The sequence below is a fragment of the Nannobrachium achirus genome (genome assembly GCF_963921795.1).
Source record: "Nannobrachium achirus genome assembly, chromosome: 15".
Classification (NCBI taxonomy): Eukaryota; Metazoa; Chordata; class Actinopteri; order Myctophiformes; family Myctophidae; genus Nannobrachium; species Nannobrachium achirus.
In genome coordinates, this window is record NC_137822.1 from 50,898,922 (window position 1) to 50,919,662 (window position 20,741).

General features: G+C 40.0%; 1 protein-coding gene across 1 annotated transcript in view; it reads right to left on the reverse strand.

Moving 5' to 3' along the window:
- The window catches only part of lrsam1 (leucine rich repeat and sterile alpha motif containing 1), a 42,338-nt gene that overhangs the window by 14,657 nt on the left and 6,940 nt on the right, over positions 1–20,741 (reverse strand). Inside the window, exons 5-19 of the mRNA XM_080742683.1 lie at positions 20,462–20,539; positions 19,369–19,437; positions 18,620–18,704; positions 16,416–16,537; positions 15,673–15,763; positions 14,296–14,402; positions 13,971–14,000; positions 12,367–12,489; positions 10,983–11,122; positions 8,974–9,018; positions 7,161–7,231; positions 6,483–6,582; positions 4,849–4,936; positions 3,984–4,058; positions 1,912–1,992 (exon numbers count right to left, since the gene is read on the reverse strand). Of these exons, the coding sequence (XP_080598809.1) occupies positions 1,912–1,992; positions 3,984–4,058; positions 4,849–4,936; positions 6,483–6,582; positions 7,161–7,231; positions 8,974–9,018; positions 10,983–11,122; positions 12,367–12,489; positions 13,971–14,000; positions 14,296–14,402; positions 15,673–15,763; positions 16,416–16,537; positions 18,620–18,704; positions 19,369–19,437; positions 20,462–20,539 (1,305 nt within the window). The remainder of the gene's footprint in view (positions 1–1,911; positions 1,993–3,983; positions 4,059–4,848; positions 4,937–6,482; positions 6,583–7,160; positions 7,232–8,973; positions 9,019–10,982; positions 11,123–12,366; positions 12,490–13,970; positions 14,001–14,295; positions 14,403–15,672; positions 15,764–16,415; positions 16,538–18,619; positions 18,705–19,368; positions 19,438–20,461; positions 20,540–20,741) is intronic.

Here is a 20,741-nt window from a genome sequence, read left to right on the forward strand (position 1 = left end):
TTCCGCAACCGGTACTGTGTGTGCAGAGATCTCCATATATGGGCATAAGGGGACAAAGGCAAACAGATGGTCAAAACGGGTCCTATGACAACAGGTATATTGGGGTTTGCATTAAAGGGTGGGGACAAAGGCAAACAGATAGATGGTCAAAACGTGTCCTATGACAACAGGTATATTGGGGTTTGCATTAATGGGGTCCGCTCCAAAAAAGATAAAGAAAATAAAAGAGACAAGACAAACATAAGACAAGCAACAAAGCGTGGGACTGGGAGGATGACTTGAATGATGCAGATTTAAGCAGGCTGCGTATTCTGCTTAAAGAAGAAACAAACAAAAAGCGACAGAGATCTCATATATGGGCATAAAATGGACGCATATAAACAGATATCTCCATATGCTTAAAGAAGAAACAAACAAAAAGCGACAGAGATCTCATATATGGGCATAAAATGGACGCAGATAAAAAGATATCTCCATATATGGCATATATGGGCATAAAATGGACGCAGAATCACAAAGATCTCCATATACGGGCATAAAGGGACACAGACAGACAGATACAGAGATCTCCATATATGGGCATAACATGGATGCAAATAAACAGATATCTCCATATATGGCCATATATGGGCATAAAATGGACCCAGGATTATATCTGCAGTGATCTCCATATATGGACATAAAATGGATGCCGACAGACAGACAGATACAGATATCTCCATATATGGGCATAAATGGACACAGGCAAACAGATGGTCAAGACGGGTCCTATGACAACAGGTATAATGGGGTTTGCATTAAAGGGCGGGGCATTCATTCCCTATTTACATCGTTCCCGAGTTGGCCAGGTCGCCGACTAGACGCTAGCTTCTAGTCACCTATAATAATGGATAATATGTCAAAAACTGATTGGCTGATTTGAACAATATTGGAGTGGTTTTGGGGGTTATTGAGGATGCTGAATCCATTTCTGACATTTTCTGAATTCAAAATGACTGTTTTAAACCGGAAATGACCATATACCAACTTAAATTGGGATGATTTTGATACTTTTTTGTTGATTTTGATTATGAATTAAATTATAAATGTGGTTATTTATATGCTTATACATTATCTGCATTTCAAAAGCCAAATATAGACAATCCACAGAAAATGATTAGAACAATGACTGCCACAATAGCCTAGCAAAAATAGTCACTTCATCATTTGGAAAATCAACAAAAAAGTATCAAAATCATCCCAATTTAAGTTGGTATATGGCCATTTCCGGTTTAAAACAGCCATTTTGAATTTAGAAAATGTCAGAAATGGATTCAGCATCCTCAATAACCCCCAAAACCACTCCAATATTGTTCAAATCAGCCAATCAGTTTTTGACATATTATCCATTATTATAGGTGATTATGCTAATTAAAGCTAATTGGGAAAATTGCTCAACATATGCAAGTTAGCATCCGGCAGTTTCTACATGCTGGGGACCCATACTCAACATTTCTAACATAAAACTTTAGGGTACTCAAAATGTCCGGGTTCACAATGGGGCTCTATGGGCTGGCTACTGGACTAATATATCCCGAACATCCATTATCCTGGGGCGGAACATTTTTTTTTTTTTTTTTATCACGATAAACGATAATAGCGATTATCGTCCCGTCCCAAATGGCTCAAGAACCAAATGAAAGATTAGGATGAAATGGACTGAAGATACGAACCAAATGAAAGATTAGGATGAAATGGACTGAAGATACAAACCAAATGAGAGATTAGAATGAAATGGACTGAAGATACGAACCAAATGAAAGATTAGGATGAAATGGACTGAAGATACGAACCAAATGAGAGATTAGGATGAAATGGACTGAAGATACGAACCAAATGAAACAAACCAACATAAACGATGTTCAAACAGACCTGCAGGCTCTCAGCGTCCAGCGTTCGTCTCTTTACCTCCAGCTTGGTCAGCTGCATCAACTCATCCTCTATGAGCTTGATCTGTGTGGGCGATATGGAGATAAAACTTTATGAGATGACTGATCTGTATGGGCCATATGGACCATATGGAGATAAAACCATGAGATGATCTACATGGAGATAAAACATCAACTCATCCTCTATGAGCTTGATCTGTGTGGGCGATATGGAGATAAAACTTTATGAGATGACTGATCTGCATGGGCCATATGGACCATATGGAGATAAAACCATGAGATGATCTACATGGAGATAAAACATCAACTCATCCTCTATGAGCTTGATCTGTGTGGGCGATGTGGAGATAAAACTTTATGAGATGATCTGCATGGACCATATGGACCATATGGACCATATGGAGATGAAACTTTATGAGATGATCTGCATGGACCATATGGACCATATGGAGATAAAACTTTATGAGATGATCTGCATGGACCATATGGACCATATGGAGATAAAACCATGAGATGCATAATGGAGATGACAACTGAATAAAACAAGAAGCCTCATGAAGCGATCAGGGAGATGAAGACCGTTTGAATCTCTGTTTACGCTTCGCCGCAGCCGCATGAGGAAAATAGTGGATCCTCCAGTGACCCCTAAAGGTGTCTCCACACCAAACAGACTACTTCCAACTGCTCCAAACTGCCAGTCTGTTGTAGTCTGCTGGCATTAGTTAAACTGTCAGTCTGTTGTAGTCTGTTGTAGTCTGCAGGCATTAGTTAAACTGTCAGTCTGTTGTAGTCTGCTGGCATTAGTTAAACTGTCAGTCTGTTGTAGTCTGCTGGCATTAGTTAAACTGTCAGTATGTTGTAGTCTGTTGGCATTAGTTAAACTGTCAGTCTGTTGTAGTCTGCTGGCATTAGTTAAACTGTCAGTCTGTTGTAGTCTGTTGGCATTAGTTAAACTGTCAGTCTATTGTAGTCTGTTGGCATTAGTTAAACTGTCAGTCTGTTGTAGTCTGCTGGCATTAGTTAAACTGTCAGTCTGTTGTAGTCTGTTGGCATTAGTTAAACTGTCAGTCTGTTGTAGTCTGTTGGCATTAGTTAAACTGTCAGTCTGTTGTAGTCTGTTGGCATTAGTTAAACTGTCAGTATGTTGTAGTCTGCTGGCATTAGTTAAACTGTCAGTCTGTTGTAGTCTGTTGGCATTAGTTAAACTGTCAGTATGTTGTAGTCTGCTGGCATTAGTTAAACTGTCAGTCTGTTGTAGTCTGCTGGCATTAGTTAAACTGTCAGTCTGTTGTAGTCTGTTGGCATTAGTTAAACTGTCAGTCTATTGTAGTCTGTTGGCATTAGTTAAACTGTCAGTCTGTTGTAGTCTGCTGGCATTAGTTAAACTGTCAGTCTGTTGTAGTCTGTTGGCATTAGTTAAACTGTCAGTCTGTTGTAGTCTGCTGGCATTAGTTAAACTGTCAGTCTGTTGTAGTCTGCTGGCATTAGGTGGTAAACTTGGCATTTAAAAGTCGGGCAACAGAACATTGAATTCAAACGGCTGGTTGGCAGTGTTGCCAGGTCTGCTCATTATAAGCGACTTTGGTCTTGTTTTCCTGTAAAATCTCTAGTTGCTTTTGTCTGGGCTTGTTTCTAAAGTGTAGTTGCTTATTTGGCCTTGCTTTCAACATCCTTTTTAGAAAATAGCTAATGTAATAGAGCTCAATAGGTGAAACTGGTTGCTTCTTTTGCGCTTGTTTTCATAGGCCTGGTCGCTCGTTTCATTCACAGAACGTGGCAACCGATGGAACTCCCGCGGCAGTGTTTAAGCTAGCTTTGCTGTGGAGTGGATTGGTTTGGGAACTGAGAGTTGAGATTGAGAATATGGTATTTTAGTTAAAATGTGTGACAGGGAAAAGTCTCTGGCTTATTTAGGCTTGCCTCTGCTGCACTGCTAGTAGGCTATGTAGTAGCAGACTAGGTAGGTACTGTAGGTAGGTAGGTAGGTAGGTAGGTAGGTAGGTACTAGGCAGGTAGGTAGGTAGGTACTAGGTAGGTACGTAGGTAGGTACTAACCTGGTTGCGGATGTATCCGTGAACGCTGTCTTTCTGCAGCTGTAGAGCCTCGAAGGCTGCTTTCTGCATCTCCTCCTGTTAATTATTATTATTATTATTATTATTAACTCATTTAATGCCACAGATATAGATTGACGAGAATCATTAATTAGGCAACTAGGCCACTGACGTAGATTAACGAGAATATGCTATTTTTGTTATAAAACAACTCAAAATACATTATTTTTGCCGGATTTATTAAACATTCGAAACCCTTGCTTGCCTCCAGCGGCAGATCATGTGATTGAACGTGAACGCGGAAGTGCACGATCCATTCTGGGTCTGCTTTGTTATGATTCTGGTTAGACTCTATTATAAATATAAACACACTTTTCTTCTCACCCATAAGTCAGATTTTCAATCCGAAAAAAGATCTGGGCAGCGTGGGGCAACCCGGTTCCGATCGTCACATGCACGGAGCGTGTGCGTGGAGCGCCCAACGCGAAAGTAGGTATTTGTTAGCATGGTTGTATGAGTGTAACTATGGTGGAATTTAGCGTCACCAAGGGTACTGAAAAGAATGGGCAGAACGGATAGATGTGTAGACAGCGTTTTCTTGTGGTTGTAAAAAAACACAGAAATGGGATGGCATTGAAAAAGTTAAGAGCTACAATCTATTTGTGTTTGTTTCACTGGGGAATATAAACAGACTCGCACCGCATGATGTAACTTCCCTTAAACGCATCACTTCCTCCACTTCAGCTAGAACCAACCGGAAGGCATATCTGCTCAGCGGTAGTGAATTGTCATGCAATAGGACCAATTAGTGTGTATGTGTACGCGCACGCGTGCGTGCGTGTGCGTGTGTGTGTGTGTGTGTGTGTACCTCCTCTAAGATGTGTGCGATGGCTTTGGACTTGTCCAGTTGTTGTAGAGACAGAACCTGGTCAAACCTCATATCCAGACTCTGAGCACTGAGAAGAGAAGATCAATTATACTTCATTAATTTATTCTATAAATACAATACACTATAGATTATTACTGAGGAGAGAATCATTAATTTATTCTATAAACTAATAAACTATAGATTAATACTGAGGAGAGAATCATTAATTTATTCTATAAACTACTAAACTATAGATTAATACTGAGGAGAGAATCATTAATTTATTCTATAAATACAATAAACTATAGATTAATACTGAGGAGAGAATCATTAATTTATTCTATAAATACAATAAACTATAGATTAATACACTCTGAGCACTGACAGGACAGGAGAAAACACATTTAATAAACTATAGATTTAATGACAGAAGACAATAGATTTGATCAAAAACAATCGAAAATCAGATCGCCGATCCTCCATGCTCTGTCTCCTGTTAGTAATGATAATATAATAATAATGGTGTAATATTAACCTTCTGAAGGCCTCAGACACCATGCTCTGTCTCCTGTTAGTGTGGTATTAATAATGGTATAATATTAACCTTCTGAAGGCCTCAGAGACCATACTCTGTCTCCTGTTAGTAATGATAATATATTAATAATAATGGTATAATATTAACCTCCTGAAGGCTTCAGACACCATGCTCTGTCTCCTGTTAGTAATGATAATATAATAATAATGGTGTAATATTAACCTTCTGAAGGCTTCAGAGACCATGCTCTGTCTCCTGTTAGTGTGGTATTAACTGTTCTGCTGCCGTTGACAGTCCTCACCGTCATTGAAAGGGTTAATACCATGGCGCCGTTGACGGTGAGGACTGTCAATCTTACTGTATATACAGTAAAGATATTATTACTTACTGTACGTCGCTCCGGTCCCGCCCGCATCGGTAATGTCCGCGATTTGTTTACAACGCACGTCGGGCGTGCACGCGAAGTGAAGCTCCTCCATAGTAAATCCATTGAGAGGCCCATAAAGACACTTCAATAACTCATAAAAGACATTTGTATACAAAGAGGGGTCTCCACTCTGCACACTCTAGACTCGGGATGGGCGCAGCCATGTTTCCCTTCTGGACCCACACTGTCATGTGACTAGATGACGTAATCGTTGCCGTCAAGTGATAATCCAAAAAAACTAAAACAACCCCCTTCCAGCCCTTCAAAATAATAGCGGCGGCCTATGGAGGAAACGGCGTGGCACAGAGGCACCAAGCAAACCTTCAGATTAAGAGGCAGTAGTTGTGTTAATAATGGTATAATATTAACCTCCTGAAGTCCTCAGAGACCATGCTCTGTCTCCTGTTAGTAATGATAATATATTAATAATAATGGTGTAATATTAACCTTCTAAAGGCCTCAGAAACCATGCTCTGTCTCCTGTTAGTAATGATAATATATTAATAATAATGGTGTAATATTAACCTTCTAAAGGCCTCAGAAACCATGCTCTGTCTCCTGTTAGTAATGATAATATATTAATAATAATGGTGTAATATTAACCTTCTAAAGGCGTCAGAAACCATGCTCTGTCTCCTGTTAGCGTGGTATTAATAAGGGTATAATATTAACCTCCTGAAGGCTTCAGACACCATGCTCTGTCTCCTGCAGTCGCTGGCCTCCTGAAGCACCGTCATGGAAACACTGTCTGATAACAGCTTCTGCATGGCAGCTGAAACATAATAATATAATATTATACATATATATGAAACATAACATAATAATATAATATTATATATGAAACATAACATAATAATATAATATTATACATATATATGAAACATAACATACTAATATAATATTATATATGAAACACTGTCTGATAACGGCTTCTCCATGGCAGCTGAAACATAACATATTATACACACAACATAATATACATAATATATATACATAATATTATATATTATATATGAAACACTGTCTGATAACAGCTTCTGCATGGCAGCTGAAACATATTAATATAATTATTAATATATGTCAGGGACGTGCAGAGAATGTTAGAGAGGCAGGGGCTTTTAGAAAATAGCAGACCTCCAAGCTCACAACTCGTTGGTCGACTATTTTTGGTACTTGATACCACACTGATCTAAAGCACAGTCAAGTGAATACTGAGAGTTTGGACAAGGCAATTTGTGCTTCTTTCACCATGGGAGAAACTGAAAGGGCAGGGGCTCAAGCCCCCTTGGATGTCTGTGTGTGCACGTGCCTGGTATTATATAATAATAATAATAATAATGAATAACTGACCTGCCACTTCTCTCTTCCTCAGTGAATTGGTTTCCTCCTGTGTGATGGCAGTCAGCTGTTCCATGTGGATCCTACAGGGGGCAGCAATGTGTTACTTTTACATCACAGTTTAAACTATAGAAGATCCTACAGGGGGCAGCAATGTGTTACTTTTACATCACAGTTTAAACTACAAGCAGCAGAACAGAAGTTTGTAGCATTAATGTAGTCTGGGTAGGGTTGCCAACTCCCAGAGTTTCAAATACGGGACACCTCATTATATTTCTGAGGAAAGTAGCGTTGCCGAAGGCGACGCCGAAAAATCGGGTATTTTCGGTTATAAAGTTGGCTAAAACAGGTATTTTCCTATATTAAATCATATTTTTCCTTTCACAATATCATTTCGGGTGTCTTTGGGCCATGTCCTATACCTTAAAATCATGTAGTGTATTTTTGTATTTCTTTTTTTCAAAACAGGTCTACCTGGTTCTCATGTGCCCACTCTCTGGTTACCCAACACTAGTTTAATCATATTGGCATACAGTAATAACCATTAGGTTTTAAAAACAAAATCAACGCATGCTTATGTTATTTCACATACCAGCCAGTCTGGGGTCGCTTTAGTTGGCAGACAAGAAATAGGCTACTGTAGTGCTCCCAGGAATACCAATATATCCATGGCTTATTTTCTGCTTGCTTTTTCACTTTGTTGTTTTGGCTATCACCTATCATGGATTCATGTCAAATCTGTTGGTACACAATCTTTGTCGCACGTTTTCTTTTTTAAAGACATTAAACAATGTTCTGAGCCGAGTACTGTCGTATGCCATAGAGTTATAATAAGTACGCACTCTCGCGCAGGCAATTTGTGTTGTGGACTGACCTACAGCCGATGGGAAGGGATTGGTGTAGGGGGCGGAGACTGTGTCTTAGCAACACTGTGTTAATAAGCCAATGGGCTGCTTACAAACAGCGCAGCGCCTTTCACAGCAATGGGATGCAGCACTTAACTTAATGTTGTAGTACTCAAAGGACTACAATTTGGCCGGAACTATCCACCGGAAACAGTTTTAACCCAAAATAATTCCTCTGCGCTCATGGACATACTTTTAGGGCCTACCTAATAAACTCCTTGATGCGGAGTAGTTTTGCTTTTGAAAAATGCATTTGGTATTTGCATCTTTTAGTCCAACTCATAGCGACTGGCAAGACTACACTAGGCTACTGGAGCATTTTAATAGGGATTGGGGAAACAAGACTACACTAGGCTACTGGAGCATTTTAATAGGGATTGGGGAAACAAGACTACACTAGGCTACTGGAGCATTTTAATAGGGATTGGGGAAACAAACGGAGGGAACCAAATCAAGACTACACTAGGCTACTGGAGCATTTTAATAGGGATTGGGGAAACAAACGGAGGGAACCAAATCAAAGCGACGCCGCTTCTTCTAGTGGTCTAACGGCCTGTTGTGAACGTACACCAGGCTTTCCCCCAGAAAGCCTGGTAGGCGAGGTTACAATTTATGACAATTCATTCAGACAGACAGACAGACAGACAGACAGACAGACAGACAGGCAGACAGGCAGGCAGACAGACAGGCAGACAGACAGACAGACAGACAGACAGACAGACAGACAGACAGACAGACAGACAGACAGGCAGACATACATTCAGACAGACAGACAGACAGACAGACAGACAGACAGACAGACAGACAGACAGACAGACAGACAGACAGACAGACAGACAGATAGACAGACAGGCAGACAGACAGACAGACAGACAGACAGACAGACAGACAGACAGGCAGACAGGCAGACAGACAGATACCTGTCTTCCTCCAACGCTGTCAGGAAGGCTGCACTCTTCTTCTGTCTGGAATGGAACCCACAACCTTTAATATTATTATACTGTACTGAACCCACAACCTTTAATATTATTATACTGTACTGAACCCACAACCTTTAATATTATTATACTGTACTGTACCTCCATTTACATAATATTATATATCTCCATTTAAATATTATTATATATATTATATACCTCCATTTAAATATTATTATATACCTCCATTTAAATATTATTATATACCTCCATTTAAATATTATTATATACCTCCATTTAAATATTATTACATACCTCCATTTAAATATTATTATATACCTCCATTTAAATATTATTATATACCTCCATTTAAATATTATTATATACCTCCATTTAAATATTATTACATACCTCCATTTAAATATTATTATATACCTCCATTTAAATATTATTATATACCTCCATTTAAACATTATTATATACCTCCATTTAAATATTATTACATACCTCCATTTAAATATTATTGTTTACCTCCATTTAAATATTATTACATACCTCCATTTAAATATTATTATATACCTCCATTTAAATATTATTATATACCTCCATTTAAATATTATTATATACCTCCATTTAAATATTATTACATACCTCCATTTAAATATTATTATATACCTCCATTTAAATATTATTATATACCTCCATTTAAATATTATTATATACCTCCATTTAAATATTATTATATACCTCCATTTAAATATTATATACCTCCATTTAAATATTATTACATACCTCCATTTAAATATTATTACATACCTCCATTTAAATATTATTACATACCTCCATTTAAATATTATTATATACCTCCATTTAAATATTATTATATACCTCCATTTAAATATTATTATATACCTCCATTTAAATATTATTATATACCTCCATTTAAATATTATATACCTCCATTTAAATATTATTATATACCTCCATTTAAATATTATTATATACCTCCATTTAAATATTATTATATACCTCCATTTAAATATTATTATATACCTCCATTTGAATATTATTATATACCTCCATTTAAATATTATTATATACCTCCATTTAAATATTATTATATACCTCCATTTAAATATTATATACCTCCATTTAAATATTATATACCTCCATTTAAATATTATTACATACCTCCATTTAAATATTATTACATCCCTCCATTTAAATATTATTATATACCTCCATTTAAATATTATTATATACCTCCATTTAAATATTATTACATACCTCCATTTAAATATTATATACCTCCATTTAAATATTATTATATACCTCCATTTAAACATTATTATATACCTCCATTTAAATATTATTATATACCTCCATTTAAATATTATTATATACCTCCATTTAAATATTATTATATACCTCCATTTAAATATTATTACATACCTCCATTTAAATATTATATACCTCCATTTAAATATTATTATATACCTCCATTTAAACATTATTATATACCTCCATTTAAATATTATTACATACCTCCATTTAAATATTATATACCTCCATTTAAATATTATGACATACCTCCATTCAAATATTATATACCTCCATTTAAATATTTGTATATACCTCCATTTAAATATTATTACATACCTCCATTTAAATATTATTACATACCTCCATTCAAATATCATATACCTCCATTTAAATATTTGTATATACCTCCATTTAAATATTATTACATACCTCCATTTAAATATTATATACCTCCATTTAAATATTTAAATATTATTATATACCTCCATTTAAATATTATTATATCAGAAATCAGGGAAAGGGGGTACTCAAGCCAAAAAAGATTGAGAAACACTGCTATAGAGTGTTTGTTCAGTAACAGTGTTAAACAGCTCTATATTGTGATATAGATGTGATACTGTAGCTCTGCCCTGATTGGATAAGATCCTACCTGTTAGCTCTGTCCTGATTGGATAAGAGAGGTATCCTACCTGTTAGCGTCCATTAGCAGGTTGCTGATGCGGCTGCTGACTTGGTTTTCTGCCTGTCGGACTCGACCCAGTAAACACAGCCTCTCCACCTCCACCACCTTCTGCTGCCGACACAGACCCTGCTCCACCCTTTCCTGTTCCTAATATATATATATATATATATATATATATATATATATATATATATACACATAATGTATATTATATACATATATGTTATATTACATATCACAGACCCTGCTCCTATAATAAATATGTTATATATACCCTAACCCTAACCCTTATTTTAGTTAAACTACCAATCTGACTGAGTTAATAGGAGTTAATAGGACTTAAACTCTACCATTCTGACTGAGTTGAGGATGTTCTCCTTGTGGGAGGAGTTAATAGGAGTTACTCTACCATTCTGACTGACTGAGTTAATAGGAGTTACTCTACCATTCTGACTGAGTTAATAGGAGTTACTCTACCATTCTGACTGAGTTAATATGAGTTAATAGGAGTTACTCTAACATTCTGACTGAGTTAATAGGAGTTAATAGGACTTAAACTCTACCATTCTGACTGACTTAATAGGAGTTACTCTACCATTCTGACTGAGTTAATAGGAGTTACTCTACCATTCTGACTGAGTTAATAGGAGTTAATAGGAGTTACTCTACCATTCTGACTGAGTTAATAGGAGTTACTCTGCCATTCTGACTGAGTTAAGGAGTTAATAGGAGTTACTCTACCATTCTGACTGAGTTAATAGGAGTTACTCTACCATTCTGACAGAGTTAATAGGAGTTACTCTACCATTCTGACTGAGTTAATAGGAGTTACTCTACCATTCTGACTGAGTTAATAGGAGTTACTCTACCATTCTGACTGAGTTAATAGGAGTTAATAGGAGTTACTCTACCATTCTGACTGAGTTAATAGGAGTTAAACTCTACCATTCTGACTGAGTTAATAGGAGTTAAACTCTACCATTCTGACTGAGTTAATAGGAGTTAATAGGAGTTACTCTACCATTCTGACTGAGTTAATATGAGTTACTCTACCATTCTGACTGAGTTAATAGGAGTTAAACTCTACCATTCTGACTGAGTTAATAGGAGTTAAACTCTACCATTCTGACTGAGTTAATAGGAGTTAATAGGAGTTACTCTACCATTCTGACTGAGTTAATAGGAGTTACTCTACCATTCTGACTGAGTTAATAGGAGTTAAACTCTACCATTCTGACTGAGTTAATAGGAGTTAAACTCTACCATTCTGATTGAGTTAATAGGAGTTAATAGGAGTTACTCTACCATTCTGACTGAGTTAAGGAGTTAATAGGAGTTAATAGGAGTTAAAGTCTACCATTCTGACTGAGTTAATAGGAGTTAAACTCTACCATTCTGACAGAGTTGAGGATGTTCTCCTTGTGGGAGGAGTTGAGCAGGAGGAGCTGTTGGTGCTCCTTGTGCGTCTCCTCCAGCTGTCGCTCAAAGGCCAGCGCCTCCTGCAGCTTCTGCTCCTGAAACACATGACCTTTGACCTTTAACCTCTGCTCCTGAAACACAATGACCTTTGACCTTTAACCTCTGCTCAGAAAGACGAGGAACAGGAGGAAACAGTGACGCCCTCACGTTGTGTCGTTCAGAGTGTTTTTTCCCCCCGGTCGCTGGACTTTCTGGTATCGGATCTGTATCGGTTGATACGCTAGCGCCACCTGGTGGCCGTCTACTAAAACTATGGCGAAAGTAGTTTGTCGACTCTTTCAACTGACGAAAATGACTAAGATTTGGCTACAAATATCAACCATATCATCAACAAATCAAACCTAGACTAAAATGTCAGGGAGGGAGAAGAGATCCAGTAGGACTGAAAGACGAGATGTTTGGTTGTGCTCTGAAAATAGCAGATCTACAAATGCAAGTGTAAAAGCAGGCTTTATGACACAATCACGGCATCGCCAAAATACATTTTTGTTGTCAAAATCAACTGTAGATTTAGTCGACTAAAATATTATGATATTTTGTCAAATAAAACTAAATATAAAATATATAATTTTATGAAAAAGACTGACTAAAACTAAATCGAATTTTACACTGAGTAGTAGTAGTAGTAGTAGTAGTGATAGTAATAGTAGTAGTAGTAGTAGTGATAGTAATAGTAGTAGTAGTAGTAGTAGTAGTGATAGTAATAGTAGTAATAACCAGTAAGACTCCCTAATCGGGAGATAAGCGACCGTTGGTCGCTTATCTCCACAAATATCACAACCTCCACCTCTCACGTCATACGGGTAGCCATAGTTACACCTGGAATGTTGAATCTCCATATATGGAGATAACCTACGCATCACACAAAGTCTGACCTCACCAGCCCATACCTGGGCATGGACGACTTATATCTCCATATACGGAGATGGCCATATATGGAGATACGATGACATCACAGAGTCCACAGCTGATGATGTGGCGTGATGTCATACAATACACAAACAAGCCCTATATAAAGGGGCAATTCTCACCAGGGAAGAGAGCATTGCCTGGAATGTTGAATCTCCATATATGGAGATAACCTACGCATCACACAAAGTCTGACCTCACCAGCCCATACTTGGGCATGGACGACTTATATCTCCATATACGGAGATGGCCATATATGGAGATATGATGACATCACAGAGTCCACAGCTGATGATGTGGCGTGATGTCATACAATAAACAAACAAGCCCTATATACTGATACGGAGATGGCCATATATGGAGATACGATGACATCACAGAGTCCACAGCTGATGATGTGGCGTGATGTCATACAATAAACAAACAAGCCCTATATACTGATGCGGAGATATGAGCAGGGCAAAGGTGTGACGTGTGACGTGTGACCGACCGACCGACCGACCGACGGACGGCCGGTGGAGGTTTTCATAGTAAACTGCTCCCTGACGGTCGCAATAATAGTAATAGTAGTGTTTGTGGTTGTGATGTTGGTTTTTCTGTCACGTACCTTCCTCTTCTCATACTCGTTAAATTTACTCTGTGAAGAAAACATACAAGTATTTATTAATGATTACCTTTACTCTGAAGGACGAGAACATTCAAGTCTTTATTAAAATAATGATATTTACTTTGTCATTTATTCTGGGACATTTGACAAACAATAGCAGATCAGCAGGCTCACAAGACGTCACTTTAAAAAGGACTTCAGTGCTCTATAGAATATCATATCATAGCAGCATAGCATAGCATAGTGTAGCGTAGCATAGCATAGACAACATCGTACTGGTATAATATATCATATCATAGCATAGCATAGCATAGCATAGTCCTACCTGCCAGGCCTGTTCTCCATCCACATAGTCAAAGTGTAAGTTGAGGCGGTCGCTTTCCAACACCGGCAGCAGATACTGAGATGGAGGACAATACTCTTCTCCTAGTTCTGATAAAACACATGAAGAAAACAATACTCTATTAAACACATGAAGAAGAAACAATACTCTATTAAACACAACGATGCTAGGAGACAGTAAATGATGCTAGGAGACAGTAGATGATGCTAGGAGACAGTAGATGATGCTAGGAGACAGTAGACGATGCTAGGAGACAGTAGACAATGCTAGGAGACAGTAAATGATGCTAGGAGACAGTAAATGATGCTAGGAGACAGTAGACGATGCTAGGAGACAGTAGACGATGCTAGGAGACAGTAGACGATGCTAGGAGACAGTAAACGATGCTAGGAGACAGTAGACGATGCTAGGAGACAGTAAATGATGCTAGGAGACAGTAGATGATGCTAGGAGACAGTAGATGATGCTAGGAGACAGTAGACGATGCTAGGAGACAGTAAATGATGCTAGGAGACAGTAAATGATGCTAGGAGACAGTAGATGATGCTAGGAGACAGTAAATGATGCTAGGAGACAGTAAATGATGCTAGGGGACAGTAGATAATGCTAGGAGACAGTAAATGATGCTAGGAGACAGTAGATGATGCTAGATGATGCTAGGAGACAGTAGATGATGCTAGGAGACAGTAAATGATGCTAGGAGACAGTAGATGATGCTAGGAGACAGTAGATGATGCTAGGAGACAGTAAATGATGCTAGGAGACAGTAGATGATGCTAGGAGACAGTAGATGATGCTAGGAGACAGTAAATGATGCTAGGAGACAGTAGATGATGCTAGGAGACAGTAAATGATGCTAGGAGACAGTAGATGATGCTAGGAGACAGTAGATGATGCTAGGAGACAGTAAATGATGCTAGGAGACAGTAGATGATGCTAGATGATGCTAGGAGACAGTAAATGATGCTAGGAGACAGTAAATGATGCTAGGAGACAGTAAATAATGCTAGGAGACAGTAGACGATGCTAGATGATGCTAGGAGACAGTAAATGATGCTAGGAGACAGTAAATGATGCTAGGAGACAGTAGACGATGCTAGATGATGCTAGGAGACAGTAAATGATGCTAGGAGACAGTAAATGATGCTAGGAGACAGTAGATGATGCTAGGAGACAGTAAATGATGCTAGGAGACAGTAAATGATGCTAGGAGACAGTAGACAATGCTAGATGATGCTAGGAGACAGTAAATGATGCTAGGAGACATTAAATGATGCTAGGAGACAGTAAATGATGCTAGGAGTCAGTAAATGATGCTAGGAGACAGTAAATGATGCTAGGAGACAGTAAATGTCTTACCAGCACAGAGGAAGCGTTGGATCTCTGCTGTTCCTCCTGCACACACACTGGCTGGAGGATAACACATGTTCCCTGCATCTAGAGTGAAACTCTGAAGATAAGACAGACAGACAGACAGATAGACTCACTGCATCTACAGTGAAACTCTACAGAGTCACAGACAGATTTGTTGACATATTAATTATAAAAGAAACAGACTTCTCCATTATTCAATGAATAAAAAAAAACAGCTCCACCCACCTCCCTAAAGCTCCACCCACCTCCCTAAAGCTCCACCCACCTCCTAAAGCTCCACCCACCACCCTAAAGCTCCACCCACCTCCCTAAAGCTCCACCCACCTCCCTAAAGCTCCACCCACCTCTCTAAAGCTCCACCCACCTCCCTAAAGCTCCACCCACCACCCTAAAGCTCCACCCACCACCCTAAAGCTCCACCCACCTCTCTAAAGCTCCACCCACCACCCTAAAGCTCCACCCACCACCCTAAAGCTCCACCCACCTCTCTAAAGCTCCACCCACCTCCCTAAAGCTCCACCCACCTCCCTAATGCTCCACCCACCACCCACCCTAAAGCTCCACCCACCACCCACCCTAAAGCCCCACCCACCTCCCTAAAGCTCCACCCACCACTCACCCTAAAGCTCCACCCACCACCCACCCTAAAGCTCCACCCACCTCCCTAAAGCTCCACCCACCACCCACCCTAAAGCTCCACCCACCACCCACCCTAAAGCTCCACCCACCTCCAGAGTGCGGATATAGGCCACAGATTTAGGAAGTTCTCGGATGTTGTTGTCACTCAGATCCAGAGTCCTCAGGCTGCTCAGCGAGCCCAGAGAGGATGGAACTTCACTGAGACAGTTACCTGTGGGACCACATTACCCATGATGCACTGTGTTAGAACTACATTACCCATGATGCACTGTGTTAGAACTACAGATACCTGTGGGACCACATTACCCATAATGCACTGTGTTAGAACTACATTACCCATGATGCACGGTGTTAGAACTACATTACCCATGATGCACTGTGTTAGAACTACATTACCCATGATGAACTGTGTTAGAACTACAGATACCTGTGGAACCACATTACCCACGATGCACTGTGTTAGAACTACATTACCCATGATGCACTGTGTTAGAACTACATTACCCATGATGCACTGTTAGAACTACATATACCTGTAGAACCGCATTACCCATGATGCACTGTGTTAGAACTACATTACCCATGATGCACTGTGTTAGAACTACAGATACCTGTGGAACCACATTACCCATGATGCACTGTTAGAACTACAGTTACCTGTGGAGGCATTATAACTACATTACCCATGATGCACTGTTAGAACTACAGTTACTGGGGAAATGGTTTAGTCTCATGTTGTACACATTGACAAGCAGTGGCACAGTGCATCATGGGTAATGTAGTTCTAACACAGTGCACCCTAGTGGTCTACAGTGGTAATGAAAGTAAACAGATTAAAATGGTCATCACAGTGGCACAGTGCACCCTAGTGGTCTACAGTGGTAAGGCAGTAATTAAAGTAAATAGATTAAAGTGGTAATCACAGTAGAGGTCTTCACGGTGCCCCTGAAATTACCCGAGGACCCGAGAGACCCGTACAGGGTTCGGTCTCGGAGCCGGGTCGGAATGGCTGCATCTCCCTCGGAACACAAGCTGTCAATCAATATGTGTATTACCCGACAGGAACCATACTGTGTGTGACGTGTGTGTACTTTCTGCTTTTTTATGCAAACTGTAAAGTAATCAATAAATGTGTGTGAGCACTGGCGTGCTCTACTGCGCCCCTCTGATCAGGATAAGGATCGAACTGGAGTTCTGTTTAACGTGTGTGTTGTGTTTAGGAGTGGAGAGTGGAGTTGTGTTTAACGTGTGTGTTTAGGAGTGGAGAGTGGAGTTGTGTTTAACGTGTGTGTTGTGTTTAGGAGTGGAGAGTGGAGTTGTGTTTAACGTGTGTGTTTAGGAGTGGAGAGTGGAGTTGTGTTTAACGTGTGTGTTGTGTTTAGGAGTGGAGAGTGGAGTTGTGTTTAACGTGTGTGTGTTTAGGGGTGGAGAGTGGAGTTGTGTTTAATGTGTGTGTTGTGTTTAGGAGTGGAGAGTGGAATTGTGTTTAACGTGTGTGTTGTGTTTAGGGGTGGAGAGTGGAGTTGTGTTTAACGTGTGTGTGTTTAGGAGTGGAGAGTGGAGTTGTGTTTAATGTGTGTGTTGTGTTTAGGAGTGGAGAGTGGAGTTGTGTTTAACGTGTGTGTGTTTAGGGGTGGAGAGTGGAGTTGTGTTTAACGTGTGTGTTGTGTTTAGGAGTGGAGAGTGGAGTTGTGTTTAACGTGTGTGTTGTGTTTAGGAGTGGAGAGTGGAGTTGTGTTTAACGTGTGTGCTGTGCTGTGTTTAGGCTGTCCGAGGATCAGATTCAGGTGCGTTATTAGCCACGAGGCAGCGACATGAAGAATGGCTGTGTAACTGTGAGATGATAATGCTGCTCTAGGATCAGATTTACAGTGGGGAAAAAATAGCTTGGTTTGAAGACTTTATTGTCAGTTTGCATAGGAAAAGGTACAGTTTCATGACAGTACAGTTCACTGGTACAAGGTCTACTAAAAGGAGATCCATGAAAAGACTAAGCTTATTTCCACAGGAGTGCGTAATGCATGCGTGATGCGTAGATACTCCTACTGCCAGGCTGATTAGAAAGCAGTTAAACCTTGCCGGGTCTCTCGGAACCTCGGAAATAAAAGGATTTCGGGACAACATGTCAGGGTTTCGGTCTGTAAAAAAACAAAGAAAGTCGGAACGGGACGGAATCGGACGAAATTTTACGGTCCATTTCGATTTCAGTCATTTTTTTGGGACCTGTGAAGACCTCTAAATCACAGTGGTACAGTGCACCCTAGTGGTCTACAGTGGTAAGGCAGCATCTCACCTTTGACATTGAGCGTCTGTAGCAGCTGGAGGTTACCGATGGAGTCTGGGAGGGATTTGATCTGGTTCTGCTGGAGGTTGAGTACCTGGGGGAACATTAGAACCAGTAAGAACACTATATTTACACCCTGTAAGAACACTATATTTACACCCTGTAAGAACACTATATTTACAGCCTGTAAGGGTCCATTTGGTTCCATTTGTACACTCTCATTGTCACAGACCTGTAAGGGTCCATTTGGTTCCATTTGTACACTCTCATAGTCACAGACCTGTAAGGGTCCATTTGGTTCCATTTGTACACTCTCAGAGTCACAGACCTGTAAGGGTCCATTTGGTTCCATTTGTGCACTCTCAGAGTCACAGACCTGTAAGGGTCCATTTGGTTCCATTTGTACACTCTCAGAGTCACAGACCTGTAAGGGTCCATTTGGTTCCATTTGTACACTCAGAGTCACAGACCCGTAAGGGTCCATTTGGTTCCATTTGTACACTCTCAGAGTCACAGACCCGTAAGGGTCCATTTGATTCCATTTGTACACTCTCAGAGTCACAGACCCGTAAGGGTCCATTTGGTTCCATTTGTACACTCTCAGAGTTACAGACCTGTAAGGGTCCATTTGGTTCCATTTGTACACTCTCAGAGTTACAGACACGTAAGGGTCCATTTGGTTCAATTTTAGACGGACTGCACCCCAGTAGGGGCATCTTACCTGCAATGCCACCAGACTGCCAGTAGGGGCATCTTACCTGCAATGACACCAGTCTCCCGATGTCTTCAGGCAGAGATGTGAGTTTGTTCTCATGAAGATCCAAAACCTGAAGAGAAACAAAACAATATTCAATACATGATGACACAGCATGGAGATATGGAGATACTGTAAACTATAGGATCATAGAACGCAGAGAGACAGCGTAGCGTCTCAGTAAACTATAGGATCGTAGAACGCAGAGAGACAGCGTAGCGTCTCAGTAAACTATAGGATCGTAGAACGCAGAGAGACAGCGTAGCGTCTCAGTAAACTATAGGATCGTAGAACGCAGAGAGACAGCGTAGCGTCTCAGTAAACTATAGGATCGTAGAACGCAGAGAGACAGCGTAGCGTCTCAGTAAACTATAGGATCGTAGAACGCAGAGAATCAGCGTAGCGTCTCAGTAAACTATAGGATCGTAGAACGCAGCGAGACAGCGTAGCGTCTCAGTAAACTATAGGATCGTAGAACGCAGAGAGACAGCGTAGCGTCTCAGTAAACTATAGGATCGTAGAACGCAGAGAGACAGCGTAGCGTCTCAGTAAACTATAGGATCGTAGAACGCAGAGAGACAGCGTAGCGTCTCAGTAAACTATAGGATCGTAGAACGCAGAGAGACAGCGTAGCATCTCAGTAAACTATAGGATCGTAGAATAGAACGCAGAGAGACAGCGTAGCGTCTCAGTAAACTATAGGATCGTAGAACGCAGAGAGACAGCGTATCGTCTCAGTAAACTATAGGATCATAGAACGCAGAGAGACAGCGTAGCGTCTCAGTAAACTATAGGATCGTAGAACGCAGAGAGACAGCGTAGCGTCTCAGTAAACTATAGGATCGTAGAACGCAGAGAGACAGCGTAGCGTCTCAGTAAACTATAGGATCGTAGAACGCAGAGAGACAGCGTAGCGTCTCAGTAAACTATAGGATCGTAGAACGCAGAGAGACAGCGTAGCGTCTCAGTAAACTATAGGATCGTAGAACGCAGAGAGACAGCGTAGCGTCTCAGTAAACTATAGGATCATAGAACGCAGAGAGACAGCGTAGCGTCTCAGTAAACTATAGGGTCATAGAACGCAGAGACATGTTTACCTTTATGGTAGCCAATGAGATGATGTCACATGTCTTGGGCAGCAGTGATCTCAGTTCGTTGCCGTGCAGAATAAGAACCTGAAAGCAAACAAACAAAAACGTTCCTATAATAAAACTGTAATTAAAACCATAACTAGTGGTATAAGATGCTTTCTAAAACGGCTCGTTCCATTCCTTGATTCTGATTAGCCCTATTCACGACCCGCCCACTCAGCATCCCCCGGGTGCTGAAGTCCCGTTTTGAAGGGGAAAATCCTACTATAAGCCTATAGAGTTAGCA